At 50.9% G+C, this 16,955-nt stretch overlaps 1 protein-coding gene across 1 annotated transcript in view; it reads right to left on the reverse strand.

The window, feature by feature from the left end:
* agap1 (ArfGAP with GTPase domain, ankyrin repeat and PH domain 1) overlaps positions 1-16,107 on the reverse strand; it is a 62,434-nt gene extending 46,327 nt beyond the window's left edge. Inside the window, 3 exon segments of the mRNA XM_030086000.1 lie at positions 2,767-2,854; positions 2,960-3,018; positions 14,212-16,107. Coding sequence (XP_029941860.1) covers positions 2,767-2,854; positions 2,960-3,018; positions 14,212-15,412 — 1,348 coding nt within the window. The 5' untranslated portion in view covers positions 15,413-16,107.
* Between the last annotated feature and the right edge of the window lie 848 nt (positions 16,108-16,955).

Consider the following 16,955-nt stretch of genomic DNA (forward strand, 5'->3'; position numbering starts at 1 on the left):
GGGTCACACAGAGGAAACGCAGCGAGCAGCACAACAGATCAACACAGTTTTATTAGCAGCTGCCTGAAGGTCAAAGGGCACGAAAACATGAGAGGAGGAGGAGGAGGAGGAGGAGGAGGAGGAGGAGAGGAAGGACTCTCTGGGTCTTTGCCGTGAACATCACGGGCTCTGCAGCGTGAGCCGCCGCCGCCCGCCGGCTCAGAATAGTTCTGCCCGGTGGCGTCGTGGCGCTGCGGTCGCTCCCAATCAGCCGCCATGGGAATCCGGTCGCCCCGCGTATTTTTAGACGGCAGGAATTTTGGAAAACAGCTTCCCTCGTCCTTTTTTCTTCCCCCTCCGGCTCCGCCGACTCCTCGCCGGTTACGCAACCATTTCAAAGAGGCTCTTTTTTTTTTTTTCTTTTTTTTTTTAAATTTAATTGGCGCTGAATGGGCGCCGCCGCCATGCCAAGTCATTAGACGAGCGACGTGGGGGAGCGGCTGTTTTGGGGCTGCTTTAAAGGCCGCGTCGTGTTGCTTTTGGCAGGGCGGCGGGGTAATTAGGGCGACGGACCACTGGGGCATTTAGCGCAGTCACGCCGGGGCGCGATGGAAGGGGCGATACGCCGCAAGCCGGAGGCGGGTTTTCTCAGATCGAGGGCGCAACACCTCGGATACGATCTGATCCGGGGGTTTCCCCCGACCCCGCAGGCTTCGGTTTCCCAGCTGCCACCTCTGTGCAGGGGCAGTTCTCCCCGTTCCTGCCCTCCTCTGGAGGAAAAAACGCTCTGTGAGCAGCGCTCTCCTCCTGCCGGCGGCTAAACTTGGCTTGTGGGCTGAGTCCGGGTGGGTCCCCGCAGAACAAAAGCAGCAGAGTTTCCCTCCTAAACAAACCCCGTTTGATGGTTTGAGAGGCTTTAAATACACGGAGGGGTCGAGAGGGTTAATGAGCAGCAGCTTTTCTTCTCACTGACACACACACACACACACACACACACACACACACACACACACACACACACTGACAAACACACACACTCACAAGCATACACACACAAAGGTAATTAGGCAGTTTGGCGTCCTCCACTTAGTTTATTCTGCATAATTGCAGAGAAGTATCAAATAGTCACAACATTAAATGCAATTATCAGAGTTTACTTTAAGGCAACATTTCTTTATGTGGCTCTAAAAAACTTTTAATGATTCAAGACTTGCATTTTAAAAATTCCATAGTTTACCTTTGCATTGGTTTGGATTGGATTTAAAGGGAATGGAATTGTGCTGGAACAGACTCACGTCTCTGCTTTTCACTCATTTTTTTGTACTAATTTTTTAATTTTATTTGGACTGGATTCATATTGATTCAATGCAACGAGTTACAACGAAATTACTGGGGTTTGAAGACGCCCAGGCAGCCAATCACGGCGCTCCGCCCCGTCAAAATTCACAGGAAGTCAATCGCACAACATTATTCACGAACTTTGAATCCCACCCTAAACCAGTCTTACCCTTTGGGTTGCAACACACACTTATCCATTCATACCAACACAGTTTCAGTCCTGGTTTCAGACCAGTTCTGTCCTGCTTTCAGACTCATTTTGTCCTGGTTTTATCCTGGTTTCAGACTAGTTTAGTCCTGGTTTTAGACCAGTTTAGTTCTGGTTTTATCCTGGTTTCAGACCAGTTTAGCCCTGGTTTTAGACCAGTCCTGGTTTTATCCTGGTTTCAGACCAGTTTAGTTCTGGTTTCATCCTGGTTTCAGACCACTTTAGTTCTGGTTTCAGACCAGTTTAGTCTTAGTTTTATTCTAGTTTCATCCTAGTTTCAGACCAGCTCTGTCCTGCTTTCAGAATCATTTTGTCCTGGTTTTATCCTGGTTTCAAACTAGTTTAGTCCTGAATTCAGACCAGTTTAGTTCTGGTTTCATCCTGGTTTCGGACCAGTTTAGTCCTGGTTTCAGACCACTTGAATCCTGGTTTCATCCTGGTTTCAGACCAGTTTAGCTCGAGTTTCAGAGCAGCTCAGTCCTGGTCCAGCCCGGAGCTCTCTCCCGTGTGCGTGCAGGATCCAGCAGAGGAAGCAGCTCATGTAGTGAAATATTAAAGGAAGTGGGTCTCGAGCAGAAGTGGGTCTCCGCCTGGGGAGCCTGCTGTCCCGTTCAGTATGTGGGAGGCTTTAATATTGGATGAGAAATATGGCCGTGGCTGCGGGGCGTGCGAGCCGAGGCACTGCAGGAAAAAAATAAAACCAAGAGTTTTCTGTCTCCGCGCAGGACGAGGTGGACGGTAAAACATGAAGCAGTGTGAGTTTGGAGCCATCGGGCTGCCGTCACGCTCGCTGAAGCTGCTGCTCAGGGAAGTGGCTGCAAGGAGCTGAGAGGTCAAACATTCGGTGTTTGAATCACTTCGACCCCGTTATTCAACATGAGCCTGATGGTCGGAGGGGCTTGAACGCTTCACGCCTGATTTTTGGACAGTTGGGACGAGAGCATTACGCTGGCTGCGTGCGTGACTCGTGTCTTCATCGAGGTTTCTGCTCCGCTGCTCAAATCTCTGCTTTTGTTCGAGTCTCTAAAGATGCGGAGGGAGACGAGGTCGGAGGAGGAGACTGGAAATTACTTCTCCTCCATCTGGAAATTCTCATTATTCCCTTCTCATTCATCCACATAGTATACACACTTCAACTCTTATAAACGAGTCTTTTATTTTGATAACCCGAGTGTCGTTTTTAACTCGATGAAACCTGAAATGAAGTCAAAAGACGACGAGGATGCTGGAGGCGTTCTTACCTTCGGGCGACTCTTCCTGGACGTACGTTCCCGTCAGGTACCTGTGGACCAGCGCCGACTTCCCGCTGGCCAAATTACCCACAATGCCCTGGGAGAGGGGAGACAGAGGATGTTGAAGATCATTCTTAATTTATTATTTATTCATTTTTGATTTAATGACCAGACAGAGACTGTACGCCGTCCTCGAACTCACCACTTTGAGCTCCGGCACGCTTCGACTCAGCGTCCACTCCTGACTGTTCACGAACGCATCTGAAGCAAAAACAGAAAGAAACACACATCATGCACTGCGCAAAGTCATGGATGTAGAAAAACAAAAGAAATGCATGTTACTCCTGAGCGGAAGACAGTAAAGCCTGCGGTGGCGTTAGACTGAGAGCGTCTCCACCAATCGGAGGCGCCGACGCCGCCTTAACCCTGCCGTACCCTCGGCTCTGTGAGCGACACCTCAGGTCTGAAGTAGGCCAGTGGGTGAGTGGCTCTTTATTAATTCATTAGCTGAGAAAAATGTGTCAGCGCCACAAAGGAGGAGGAGGAGGAAGAGGAGGAGGAAGAGGAGCAGCACTTTGCACAGATCAGGACGCCTCCTCATGTCTGAGCTGCTCTCTAACATGAAACCAACCAGCCTTTCCTCTCCCGCTCGGCCTGCTGGGGGTCAAAGATGGTGGACGTGGATTCTGCTTCATCACTTGGCTCAGTGAGTTTCCCTGAATACTGAGGATTCCTTTATTTGGCTTAATAAAAGCACCAAGATCTGATCAGAATCAGCTGTTCTCTCTTTGCAGCGAAACGATTTTAACAAGTTAACATCTCCTTTTCTAAAAATAAACCTGAGAAGTGTGTGTGTGTGTGTGTGTGTGTGTGTGTGTGTGTGTGTGTGTGTGTGTGTGTGTGGGGCTGGCATCCGTCTGGAAAGAATCCAGAAAGACGCGCCGCGATTGGCCGCCGGCAGCACAGAGGCGGACATTGTTGAGGCTGCCAGGCCGGCAGGATGTTGATCCAGCTGCTTCCTGTTTTCAGGTTCCCGTCCGGCGGCTCGGCTCTGATGGAGGGTCGCCGTGACGACGGGGGAGCGCAGCCAGGTGAAGCGCCGCACGCACCGAATCCCACCAACACCGATATCTTGACGATCACAATGAACTGCGCCTGTTTTCTAATCAATATTACTGCGTAGATTAAAAACAGACCTTCGGTGCGTGAGACAACAAAAAATCGCAGATTTTTGTGTTTTCTCTGCAGCGTTTCTGCGTTAAATTGTATCTTTCGTCAGAACATCAGAACTGCTGACTGCACAAAAAGGCCAGAGAGAAAACATCTGGAGGATGAAAGAGGAAGAAGAGGGTACTTTTAGATTTATCGGAGAAAAAAAAAAAAAAAATCTCAACAGATGCGGTTTTATTTTGAAACACTGGCAGAAACAGGAAGTCCCACTAGAAGATCTGTCACTGGGATGAAGGTGACACGAAGGAGGAGAATGAGAAGGAGAGAAAAGCTTCGTCACCTCTGAGAGAAGACGAACTTAGAAATGAGAGCGAGTGTCAGGAGAGGAGGAGGAGGAGGAGGAGGAGGAGGAAGATCTGAGACAGCCTCATTCCCAGTGGGCTCCTGACGTCTGAGTGGCTTCATCACGGCGTCGTCACAGGTTCACTAAGCATGCTGGGAATGTAAACGTCAGCCGTGAAAAACACGCGCGGCATCTCAGAGCGACGCCAAACGGGTTTTCTGTGCCGGAAGGACGACGTGTCTCACCGAGTCCAGACAAACGGGGCCAATATGTACTTTTTTTATTCTTCGTCCTCCAGTTTATCCACAAATTGCATCAGTGATTTATTTGCCTTGCTGTTGATTGAGTCTATACATATTTGTATTTTGGAACATTTACAACAAATGAGATCAATGTTTTTTACAATTTAATGTCAAATTTTTTCAACTTTTTTGATTCACATTTAAATTAAAATGACTGAATTTCAAAAGGATTCCAATTTTTTTGTAATTTCTTTTTACTTCTCCTGGATAATCAGCACTAATTCATCTTTATTACATTTAACTTATTTTATTAACGGTGTTGTTTTTGCCAGTTTCAACTCCAAAACGCTGCCATTCTCCTTGCCAAAGCACTTTATAAACGTTACTTTAAGGCTGCGATTTGTGTTTTTCGTTTTTCTTTTTAAAACAAATCAGAGCTCAGAATCTAATATCAGGAAGAAGAGGGGAAAAGCGGCTCTGATCTGATGAGAGGGGAAAGAAAATTATGTTACCATGATGTATTGCTGGACACAGAAAGAGAAGGAGGAAAAAAAAAGCTTTCTGTGGATGAATGCGATTTTCTGTGTGTGTGTGTGTGTGTGTGTGTGTGTGTGTGTGTAAAAGAAAACAAAAACATGCTAAAATGAGCTTTGCATGCTAATGGGAATGTAACCCCATCTGGGCCACAGAGAGAAACCACACACACACACACACACACACACACACACACACACAAGTACACACACACACACACACACACACACACACACACACAGAGCCTGGGGTGATGCAGCTCTGATGGCACTATTGTCTTAACGCGCCCTCACACTGAGGCATCATGGGAGGAGTGGGGCTGTTGGCTGCCCCGGGGCAGGGAGGATGTATACATATATGTGTGTGTGTGTGTGTGTGTGTGTTGGGGGTAAAACCCCGTCGACTGACTGTGACAAATCAGAGCAGCGCCGCCTCATCAGTCACACCAGACGTGGTATTATCTCAGCCTTCGCCCTTCACGCCACTTCTCTCCTCCTCCTGCTGCTCCTGCTTTCTGCACATCGACATATTTCTGCTTTTCTGGGCTTTAAATGTCTTTTCTTGAAAGAAAAACACGACTTTTTAACCCCGTGTTCTACTACAGAATAGAATACCAATACTTTATTAATTTTAGAGGGAAATTCTGCCTTCAAAATGAAAGAAAATACAAAGTAAAGAAATTGAAATGCCAATAACTTTAAATGATTTTCTCACTTTATTGCCGTCGTGCACGCGAAGTTAAAAAGCTGCACAATAAAGGCTCATTTGCATACTGAATCCTGTGCGCGTGTGTGTGTGTGTGTGTGTGTGTGTGTGCAGAAACACACGTTGGCCGTGTGTTTCTGCCTGTCGATTTCCATCTGTCACCGTTAATTAAACCTGTCCGACGGGTGAGCGCGGCACACGTGAGAGCCACGCTCAGACGCATGAAAACATTCGTGACCTTCAGGCGACGGCGCTTTCATTCCAACGAAGTCGAGCCCGTCATAAAAACAAATGTCCTCGCCTCAAAACGGATGAAAACAAATCTCCAAACCTGTGTGAAATGCTGAACATTGATGAGCAGAAAAGTCAAAAATCGTCAGTTAATCCGTCCCGGACGGAGAAACGCACCAAAACAAGCGTCAGAGGTGTCTGCTAACTAAGAAGCAACCCTGCGAAAAACCAAGACACCCAAAAATAATCGAACTTCGCACCAAGAAATACACTCATCTGAAGCTGGACCAACTGAAAGCCACAGAGAAAAAATGGTTGAAAAGCAAGAAACACACCAGTCCACAACTGACAGGTGAACCAGCCAAAAGAAACACACAAAACGACACATAAAAGTAATCTGAGAGCTGGATCGACAAACGCCACGTAAAAATAAGAAAAACCACATTGTTCCATCATGCCTCTGCCCTCTGACAGCCGAGACTTCTGGTGGCAGAAAGCGAACCAGCAACCTCTGGCCGTCCTCCGCGCACCAGTGAGAACGCCGGCGGCTCGTTCCCCCGCCGAGGCGAGAGGCAGCAGACCTCCGACCCCGGCCGCCCCGCGTCTGGCTGCTCGGTATTCATGAGCGTGTGTGTGTGTGTGTGAGTCTCACGCCCGACAAACTGCCGCCGCCGAGTGAAGGCGCAGCGACACACACTCGGAGGTCAGCGGGCAGGCGGGGGGTGGGGGTGGGGGGGCACACCACCAGGAGCCGCAATTACAGCGGGAGGCCTCCCACAGGTCAACACAGAGGACAAAGACGAGTGCACACGCACACACACACACACACACCACACACACACACACACACACACACACACACACACACACACACACACACACACACACACACACACACACACACACACACACACACACACCATCAAAAAAGCAGCGAGAACCAAGGTCTCGAATGCACAAATGAATCAGGTTCAATCCAAGAAAATAAGCATCTCCGCAACATGTTAAAGGTCAAGCAATAAAGCGGTCAAGAGCAGACAAAAACTGGGTTTGAAGCCGAAAACATGGTCTGAAATCTGCATGAAACCCACGTTAAACCCGAGCCGCCTGGAAAAACTCCATCGAGGAAACGGCAACAGGAAAGATGAAAAAAAAAAAAAAAAAAAAAAAATCAGACCATCTTGGAAAAAGTTATCTAAGAATAGCAGTGGTGGTGTCCGGAGGTGCTGCGCTCTTTCCTCTGGTAAACAACGTCTTGGAAAGTTCCCAGACTGCGGCGCTGCGGGGACGAGGAGCGCGCAGGAAGTGGCTGCTCGGCGGAGGGAAACGTGCATGACGGACGGCGCTGCGCTGCGTCCAACGTCATTATCGCCGTCTCCACTTCCAGCCGCCGCGCTCCCCCTGACCTCACATCTGTCACAGCCGTTCAGACTCGCGGCCCCGGCGCTGCCGCGCGTTATTAGAGGGGGCTGAAATGACGGGGGAGGGGCAAATGTCCCGGGAGCAAGTGCGGCAACCGACGACGAACCCGGCCCGAAAACAAAATATGGATCTAAATTTGGTCTGAATCGACTCCAAAACCAACCTGAATGAAATCAATCTGACCTTTCACCTCTGGGGCTCGTGAACCTGCCTTGCGGCTCAGCTGCGCATCAACGGCGAGCCTTGTGCGAGGCGGCAGAGGGGCGGCGGGGCTGCTGGCACGGCGAGGCGGCAGCAGGTGTGTTTTCTGTGAGAGGGCGGCTTGTGTGCGAGCCGACGTGGGGGAGGAAGCGGGGCGGAAGGACAAGGCGAGGGCTTTTCCCCCCCTTCGCAGCAGATTCAACCAGGAACCGGGAATCGGCGGCGGACGACGGGCTGTCAGTCTGATCCGGATCAAACCGGATCGTTAACGGGTTCCTCGCTCGTTAATCAGCCGCATGAGGCCATTAAGGCTAGATCACTGCAGGTCATGATCACCAGTCAGCGATGGGGATGAAAACAGGAGTAGCAAATACACACACACGCACACACACACACACAAACACACCTGACCTAAATATCAGCCTTTTAATCAGTCACACACACACACACACACATGCACACACACCCCATCTCCTCTGCTGGCAGCGCGCCGGCCGCTTTCATCCTCATTCCAAATCAAATAAAGCCACCGTCACACCACCAGCTACACACACGCACATGCGCTCACGCACACACACACACACAGGTTTCCCTGAGCAGCGCGACTGAGGGTCCACCTGATCACAGAGCTGCTGTGGTGTGTGTGTGTGTTCATGGCTCCAGTGAAGCGCAGCGAAATGGGTGGGGGTCTCGTTTGAAACGAGTGTGAGGAGTGACAGAGTGTGTGTGTGTGTGTGTGTGTGTGTGTGTGTGTGTGTGTAGATGCCAGGAGGCAGATGCAGACAAACAACTGAGGGTAAGTGATGCATATCTACGTGTATTTTTTTTTTTCTGTTGATTGATAGGTCCACCACACACACACGCACACACACACACACACACACACTATAAAAGTCCAACTCCGCACTAAAAACGCTGATAAAACTGAGCTCAGATAAAAGAGCCATCATTAAATGATGATTTTAGTTTTTATGAGAGGTGATTACAAAGTTATAAAGTGTTTCGCTCCCTGCAGCTTTAATAAAAGAAAAGAAAAAGAAATCATTCCTTTTTTTTTAACACCAATTGTTGAAAACACCTACGCGAAGGCCAAAGGTCACAACAGATCCACCGACTGGACTGTCAGTTCTGCCAGTTTTTTCCCCCCACTCCCACTAATACTAAATACATTAAATACAAGTATTCTGATGCCTGGGTGTAAGTAAACAAACCGAGGCATCCCGAACACAAGAACTCCAGCAGGTTTCATGAAAACGGCCCGAGTGACAAGTATCCACAGACAGCCAATCAGAGCGGAGAGCGGAGAGTAGTGCTGGGCGATATGGCAAAAAAAAATGATCACGATTTTTTTTTTTCCATATCATTCATTCTCAATTATAATCACGATATGTTATATTGTTTTTAAAGCAGTTTTAAAGCATCTGCACTGAAAACTAGAACTATAGAATAGTGTAACATTTTATTAACAAACCAAGTAAATAGCAATGCAAATTAATTAATGTAAACATAGAAAAATATAACAATTTCACTTAACAGTGCAGTAAATGGAAAAAAAAAATCTAGCACCAAGATAATAAAATCTTGCGATGCACCGTTTTTTTTTTTTTTCCAGTAAAAGACAAGAACTGAACAATCATTAGTTAAAGTGTGACAGTTTACAGCCCTGAGGATTTTCGTTGCTATAAAAGATAAAAAAAAAAAAAAAAAAAAAAAAACTAAAGAAACCGCCTGGGGATAATGAAGGCGCTTTAGAATGTAAACGTTATTTTCAAGTTATGACGCTAAATATGCTGCTGCCGTCATTAATGCTTGCAACAAATGTACAAAATGTAAATAATCGAGATTGGACAGATTAGACTTAAAATGTAACACTACAATAATACAGAAAAAAAAATAGACTAAAGTAATCATGCATGTGATCGTTTCTCTCCTCTTAGAATGTTGCTCGTACGGTGCAGTGGCCTGAAAAGACGACACTGGCTACGTTTACGTGCAGTCAATATTCGTGTTAAGATAAACATTCTGGTTTCTGAAATATTTGGAATAACCCCAGGGAGATCCTCATTCACAACGCGGCGCACAGACGACGCCATGACTGCATTTGCACTTCATGCCACTAGGTGTGCTGTTTGCATGTTCAACCTTATTTTACACAGACACCACAGAAGAAGAACGGCGCTGCAGGCTCCCTCTGCATGTTGTTGGCGGCAAGACGTGGTGATACGTTCAATGATGCGATGCACTGTTATTTTCAGTAAAAGAGAAGAACTGAACGATCGTTAGATAAACTTTATCACCAGTAGTTCCTGGACTCAAAAGACCAGATTCCTTGCGGATCGGTGTGCTAGCAGCGGTGCGGCGTGGAGCAGCCTTTCCTGTCAACAGCAGCCTCATCTTCAGAGGGTAACGACAAGTCATGGTTGACTTCATCTGCTTCGCTGCTTTACTTCTCAACTTACAGGCGGAAGTTGAGCAGGAAAAAGTCGACTGTGATTGGCACATTTCTGCCATGCCTGATCGAGTAAATGTGCTCACAGCTGATCACCGAGATCGACTGGAAATTAACCGTGATCCCCAATCACAATCATATAATCGCCCAGGCAGGCCTAGCAGAGAGTTTCCACAAGTGTGAAATCTGCCTCCAGGTCAACATCCCCCCCCCACTGTCTGACTCCGACCTGACTCATCCTCATGCCTTTTATTTAAAGCCACGGAGACAGACGGCTGACGGCTCCGCTACCTGCTGCAGACCGCAGAAACAAAGGCGGCCATTGAGACGGGGGGGGGGGGGGTTGCGGTGACGAACGAGCGCGATCATAAACACAAGACATAAAAAGAAATGTGAATCTGAACAACTTTGGCAAACATTTTACGGTTTGTTCGGCAGAAAGAAAAAAAAAAAAAAAATCAGCTGATAAAACAGCGAGTCCACAACCTCGGGACGGGAAGCGGAACAATGCGAGGCCTCAAACTGCTGGTTGTCTTGTCCAAACTCGGCGGTGACGTCGGGCTTAATTTGGGGTTTATTAGCGAGTTCGCGTCCAGCGGCAGCTGAGCCGAACCCGGCCAGCGCCGCGCTGCTTCCTCTCTAATTACAGCTGCCTTTGTTCTTCCAACCACTGGTGGTGCTTGTAAATGAGACGAGGAGGAGGAGGAGGAGGAGGAGGAGGAGGAGGAGGAGGAGGAGGATGAAGAGGGGGCTGCTGGGAGCGTTTCAGCAGGCTTACATCAGGCCTTAATGCCACACTGCAACATGTGAACCTGGACTGGGCTCCTGACACTGTGTGTGTGCGCGTGTGTGTGTTACGTCAGCGAACGTCCTTTTCGCCCGCTGTCCCTCGATGGATTTGATCCTTATGCAAGAGCTTTACCGGCAGGGGGGGGCAGGACCAGGGGACGCTCTGCTGGCACGCCAACGCTCTGCCACCCGGGGATTACCGCACGTACACACATGAACACACACACCCGAACACACACACACACACACGCACACAGAGCTCGGCCCATGCTGCTGCCAGGGCCACAGGAATGTGGCAGAAGCTCCAAACCGCCCCTCCTGGCGCCGACAGGTGCCACTCGGAGCCGATTCTCGTGGTCACGGCGGTGTAACCTGCTTCCCACCAGCTCCTCCGAGTGGCGCACAAAAAGCCTCGCCGCACGCACGGTCTCATCGGGCTCCGAGGAGGAGGAGGAGGAGGAAGACCCGGCGACCTCCCACACATGCTCTTTGACCCCTGAACGACCTCCGGCCACCGGAGCGACACGGCAGCCGGCTAATAAGCTCCGAGAGGAGCAGATGTGGAGGCGGCGGGCCGAGGAGGAGCCGCCGCACAGCTGAATGGCGTTCCCTCCATCGGATTTAGGAGGGGAAAAAAAAAAAAACACACATTTTAATACACTGAAGCTGCTCAGACATTTACTCTGACATATGTTGAATTTCAAGCTCCGAACAAGCCCGATCTTGACCCGGAGGAAAAGCTCCGAGGGCTCGGCGGCAAACGGCGCAGGGTGTCTGCACACGTCCGACCGGCACGTTTAACGACTCCTCAAAAACCGCCGTCGTGCCGCTACAAGCAGGGCGAACCCGCTGCCGCGGCCAAAGACACGAGGAGCAGAGGCACGCGGCGCCTGAATTCACTCCCGCGGACCGATGAACGGCAAAAATATTCAAATGTGCCCAATGAAAACCAGCTTCTTTCCCACCGTTTCCATGAAAGGGTTTAACCCAGCTTCCCACTGCACTACATGAAATTTAATTCCTCATCTCACAGCCCTGTTCTGACCCCTCGGCGAGAAAAAAAAAAAAGCGCATTTTAAAGACTTTGGGGATTTGCGGAGGCTGTAAAGACACTGCGGTGACCTTTTTTTTTTTTTTTTTTAATGCAGTGAGACATGCTGGTTGAATTAGCTCCTCTCCGCGGACTCGGCCGTGTCGTGTCGTGTCGGACGGCTATTTTCACACACAAGGCCTCGGACGCGCTGACCCGACCCCACACCGGCCATCCGGGCACAGAGCGCCGGTCGGAAACTCTGCGAACCGGGACGGAGCTCGGGGGGGGGGGGGGGGGGGGGGGGGGGGGGGGAGATTCCATCTGGGAGACTAATGGAGCTTCTGAGCTTCTCTCCTAACAAGATCTTCTGTCCTGTGGAGGAGAATCGCAGAGTTTCTGCACCGAGGAGCATCGACTCTGACAAACTGCAGAGCGTGTGTGTGTGTGTGTGTGTGTGTGCGTGTGTTAGTGGAGACATGCAAGAAGATGTAAAGTCTGAAGATTTATTGATGCAACACAGCAGAAGTAATTGGCATCTTGAGAGTGTGCAGATGTGTGAGAGCATGCATGTATGAATGGATGTGTGCAAATGTATGTAGGTCACACACACACATGTCCTGCCCATGATAACATGCAGAGGTTAGGGTGTGTGTGTGTGTGTGTGCGTGTGATAATCAAACCGCAGCAGCATGTCCTGATCACCGACGATCACGAACACCACTCCCATTCCGGCATCACCTGCTCCGTCGGCCAATCGGGAGAGAGAACACGCCGCAGCAGGATTTACTATCAAAACACAGGAATTACCTTCGAGCGTCACACTCCAAGGAAGCAGCTAAACCGACTCCTGAGAGATCCATGCGCTCGATCGCAAACAATCCTGATAAAACCATTAAGAACGCTGTTTTTGATGACGCATTAAGCATGTTTAAGTGATGAAATTTGAATTTTTTTTTTCCCCTGCATTTGGAGAAGTTTTCCACAGTGCATGAGCTGAATGAACAGAAGACACGGACACACAATGACTTCAGTGAGAAAATGCGCCGGGTTCGGCCCTGAGACGCTCAGATGCTGCTTGGCGAAGACGAGCGACTCACAAACGAGTCATTGTGTCCGTCAAGGCTCTCTTTTTTTTTTTTTTTTTTAAAGATTGAGTTAAAGTTATCAGTTTTAAAAGTTGAACAAAGGCCACAGAAGAGAGCGCTTTCTTTTTTTTTTTATTAAATCGCAAATGGAAGACATTCATGTCTTCCAGCCCGCAGTCACCTGCCAGGAGCCACGGCTGAGCAGGTCGTGGGGGGTTAACACCTTCAAGGAATCCTAAAAATGTGGAAGCCCCCCCCTCCCCCCCCATCTGCTCCTGATCCTTTCAGTGTCATGGACTAACTCCCTAAAAAAAACCTGCTAATCCACCTCCACAAAAGGAGAGCAGGAGAATCCCCTGCCGGAGGAGGGACGGCCTGAAACCGACCAGGCCAAACAGGTAGAAGAAGAAGAAGAAGAAGAAGCAACTTTTTAAAAAAAAACAAAAAACAACCACGACTTTCAGGTTTCCAGCCAACAGCTTCAAGGAAAACAACTGGAGAAGCCAGAAGAAGCTCAAGGCTCAGAATTCCCGGTACCGCCGAAGCACCGACACGCATGAATTAAGGCAGATCATTACAGGAAAAAACGAAAGCTGCAACTCTGTCCAAACAAGCTGCAGAGAAACCGCTGCGTGAAGCTCTGATATCTGCAGGACACGACGCGGCCGGGTCAGGCTTTCCACTCGGCGGTGGAAAGGAGGGACGCTTGACGGGCTGAAATGCGCGCAGATAAAAACGGCGGGCTGCCAACGGCCAACACATGACCACACGTCTGGCTGCAGAGCACGAGGGCAGAGTCAAACCCGCCCTCGCCTCTTCTCTTTCAGCAACAATCTAACCAAACAAACAGCCGCGCTGTCAGAACGGCTTCAGCCCGATGGCCTGAGATAACGCCGCGAACGAAAGCAGCCTCACATCTCGCTGAAATCCCGCTTTCCATAAAGCAGGAAACACTTAGAGAACCGAGTCAAATCCGCCGGGCGAGATTTGGGAGTTTTTGCACGGTGCGGCTTTAAAAAAAAAAAAAAAAAATCAGTTTGCTTTGGGGTTTTGGTCCCTGAGCTCGCAAGTAATGAAAGACAAACAGCAGCAGCCTCGACCAAACATCACCCTGATGTCCAAAACAAATAAGAGGCGCTGGGTTTCCTCCGCTCTCTGCAGGAGACGCAGCCCTGATAAACGCCGCCACGAGTTTCTGCTGCGTTCGGGTGTGTGTGGTGTGTGTGTGTTTTTTTTTTTTTTTTTTTTACCCTCGGCGCCGCCGTTCACGCTCTCCGTGCTGGACTGCGACAGCGCCGCCCTCCGGCTGCGGCGCAGGGACCTGCTGGCGGCGGGGCTGCCCACCGGCGTGGAGGTGGAGGCGCCGTCCCTCCTGGAGAAGATCCCGCTGAAGAACCGGACCAGGCGCCGCTCGCTGGAGCGCCCGCCGCCGCCCCGCAGCAGGAAGCCGCTGCCGCCGCCGCCGCTGCCCCCGGCCGCCTCTTTCTCGGACGCCAGCCGCAGGAGGTCGCTGTTGTCCAGCGTGCGGTTCTTGCCGCCGCGCGCCCGCTCCCAGCGGCTCAGCTCCGACATGGAGTCCGTCTTGTTGAGGACGGCGCCCACCTCCAGCGTCCGGCTCTTCTGTCTCAGGGGGTCGGCGAGGCGGGCGGCCAGAGGGGGGGTCTCCGCCGCCGCCACCTCCGGGTCCTTCTCGCCGCCGTCCTGCCCGATGCAGCCGGAGCTGCTGTGGTGCTTGTCCTTGGAGAGCGCTCGCAGCCGCAGGAGCTCGCCGCCGCTCCAGTGCCTGAAGCTGAAGCTGCGGCGCAGCAGGCCCGGCGCCCGCTTGGCGGCGGGGGGCGTCTCCGGCGAGGCGGCTTTGCCGTTGCTTCTGGAGTGCGGCGTCTTCCCGTCCCCGCTGTGCGGAGCCTCGCCGCTCCTCTCCTCCATGCTCCTGGCTTTCAGGAGCCTCTTCTTCCTGCTGATGCCGCCGTTCTCCAGCGCCGGAGCAGCAGCGGGAGCGCCGCCCTCCTCCTCCGGCCCGTCTGCAGCCGCCGGGCGCTCCGGCCGCGCCTCCTCCTGACCGGGGCTGGGGGCGGTCTCCGCCAGCGGGCTGGTGGCCTTCGCCTTCAGGTCCCTCTGGAGCATCTTGGAGATCTTGAGCCTGCCGAGCTCCAGCTGGCCCGTGCTGAACGTCCTGAAGTTCCTCATGTAGCCGTGCGACGAGGAGAACTCATCCGACTCGTTCTCCACCTCCTTCAGCTGCTCCAGGAGGCCGCCGCCGCCGCTCCGCGGCGCCTCCGCCGAGCTGTCCCTGCGGAAGGCCGCCAGCTTCGGGTTCTCGGCACGCCGGGCCGCCGAGGCGTCGTCCAGACTCTCCCTCTTCACCAGAGTGAGAGAGATGCGGTAAACAGTCTTCCTCTGAGGAGTTCCCCTCTCCATCCTGTCAGAGCAGTCACTGTCCAGAAGGTACATCCCTCTCCTCCTCCTCCTCCTCCTTCAATATGGACGTGCTGCACTTGGAATCAGACTAAACAGCCCTGCAGCTTCTCAAAAAACTAATATTTATCCCATTAAATTTATCTCAGACCGACCTCAGCACCCTCGCCGCTTTTTTTTTTTTTTTTGTAAAATCCAGCCTGGAAAAATCACTTTTCTCTCTTCCAGATGTGCAGGAAATACATTCCGCCTTCATCCCAGCGGAATTTAAACAGGCAGCAGCCGCGTCCTCCCCCCCCCCCCCTGCTCCCCCTGCTCCCCCTGCTCCTCTCCGGCTCCTCAGCGCCCTCCGTCCGGAGCAGGAACGAGGAGAGAACGCTGTTCTCCCGGTCAGCGCGTCAGAGCCCGGCGCGGCCCGCGGCCCCCGGCCCCCCCTGCGGGCCCTCCATGTCAGACAGACGGCAGGCTGTTATTGTGGCTCCGCGTCCCGGACGGTGCCCGCGCCTCCTCTCCCATTGTGTGCGCACATCCCCCGCAGCGCAGCCGGGGCTTCTCCCCCCCCAACGCCTCCGCCTCCGCCCGGCCTTTCGAGCCCGACTCCGCGCTCCGGTACCGAGCCGCGGCGGGGCCCCGGGGCACGGCGCTCCGCTCCGCTCCGACAGCTCCGGCTTATAAACACCGACTCGGGGTTTCCGCCGCCGCCGCCGCCGCTCGCGTCCCGTCCGGGTCCCTCCTCCTCCGCGGCGCTCTGAGCCCAAAAAAAACTCCGCTTCACACACCGACACGGAGCGGCCAGCGGCGGCGGGGCGGGCCGGAAGACCCGGAGCGGAGCGGCGGAGGACCGGAACGGGAGCAAAACAACCGGTCCGGCACGTTCCTGACAGTTTCTAAATATTTCTGCTTCGATAAGACGGATTTATAATGTTGCATGAGGCACTTTTACCTGTTTTCTGACAAACAAGAGTTATTTTTCTGATGTAATAAGCTTAAATATGAAATTACCACCAATCATGAATATTACTTCGGGGTTTGTTTTGGGTTCATTCTGTAGTAATACCAATATAGAAGTGTTGTGATCTTGTTTCAAGATTCCCAAATTTAAAATATTTCCACACCAGAAACTCATCATTTCCTGAGGGAAAAGGTTTTCTGTGATGTAAATGAAAAAAAAAAAAAAAAAAAAAAATTACATTTTACAATTGCAACAAATACCTATGAAATTAAAAAAAGAGGTTTTATTTTGGGTTTATTGAGAGAGTAATTAAAGGTGCTTCATGCAGTAAACACCATCTTAATAATGGCGTTTAATATTTCAGTCATTTGTTACGATTGGAAATAATTCGCAATTTAACTGAAGAAATTACAGAAAAATATGTAACTACTCCTTTTTCTTCCTTTAGTAGTGAACTTGCATGGAAGCTGTGATAGTTCAGTGAGCATTTTCAACAGGCTGCTTGACAAAATAAGCTTGACGATTGTCAAATCTTTTTTGACAGCTATATTTCACAAATGACAAAAGGGACTCGCTAAAGCTATCGTGGCCAAGAAAGACGATGAAGTGATCAGAATGTGTGTGAAA

Source organism: Salarias fasciatus (assembly GCF_902148845.1).
Source record: "Salarias fasciatus chromosome 23 unlocalized genomic scaffold, fSalaFa1.1 super_scaffold_20, whole genome shotgun sequence".
Lineage (NCBI taxonomy): Eukaryota > Metazoa > Chordata > Actinopteri > Blenniiformes > Blenniidae > Salarias > Salarias fasciatus.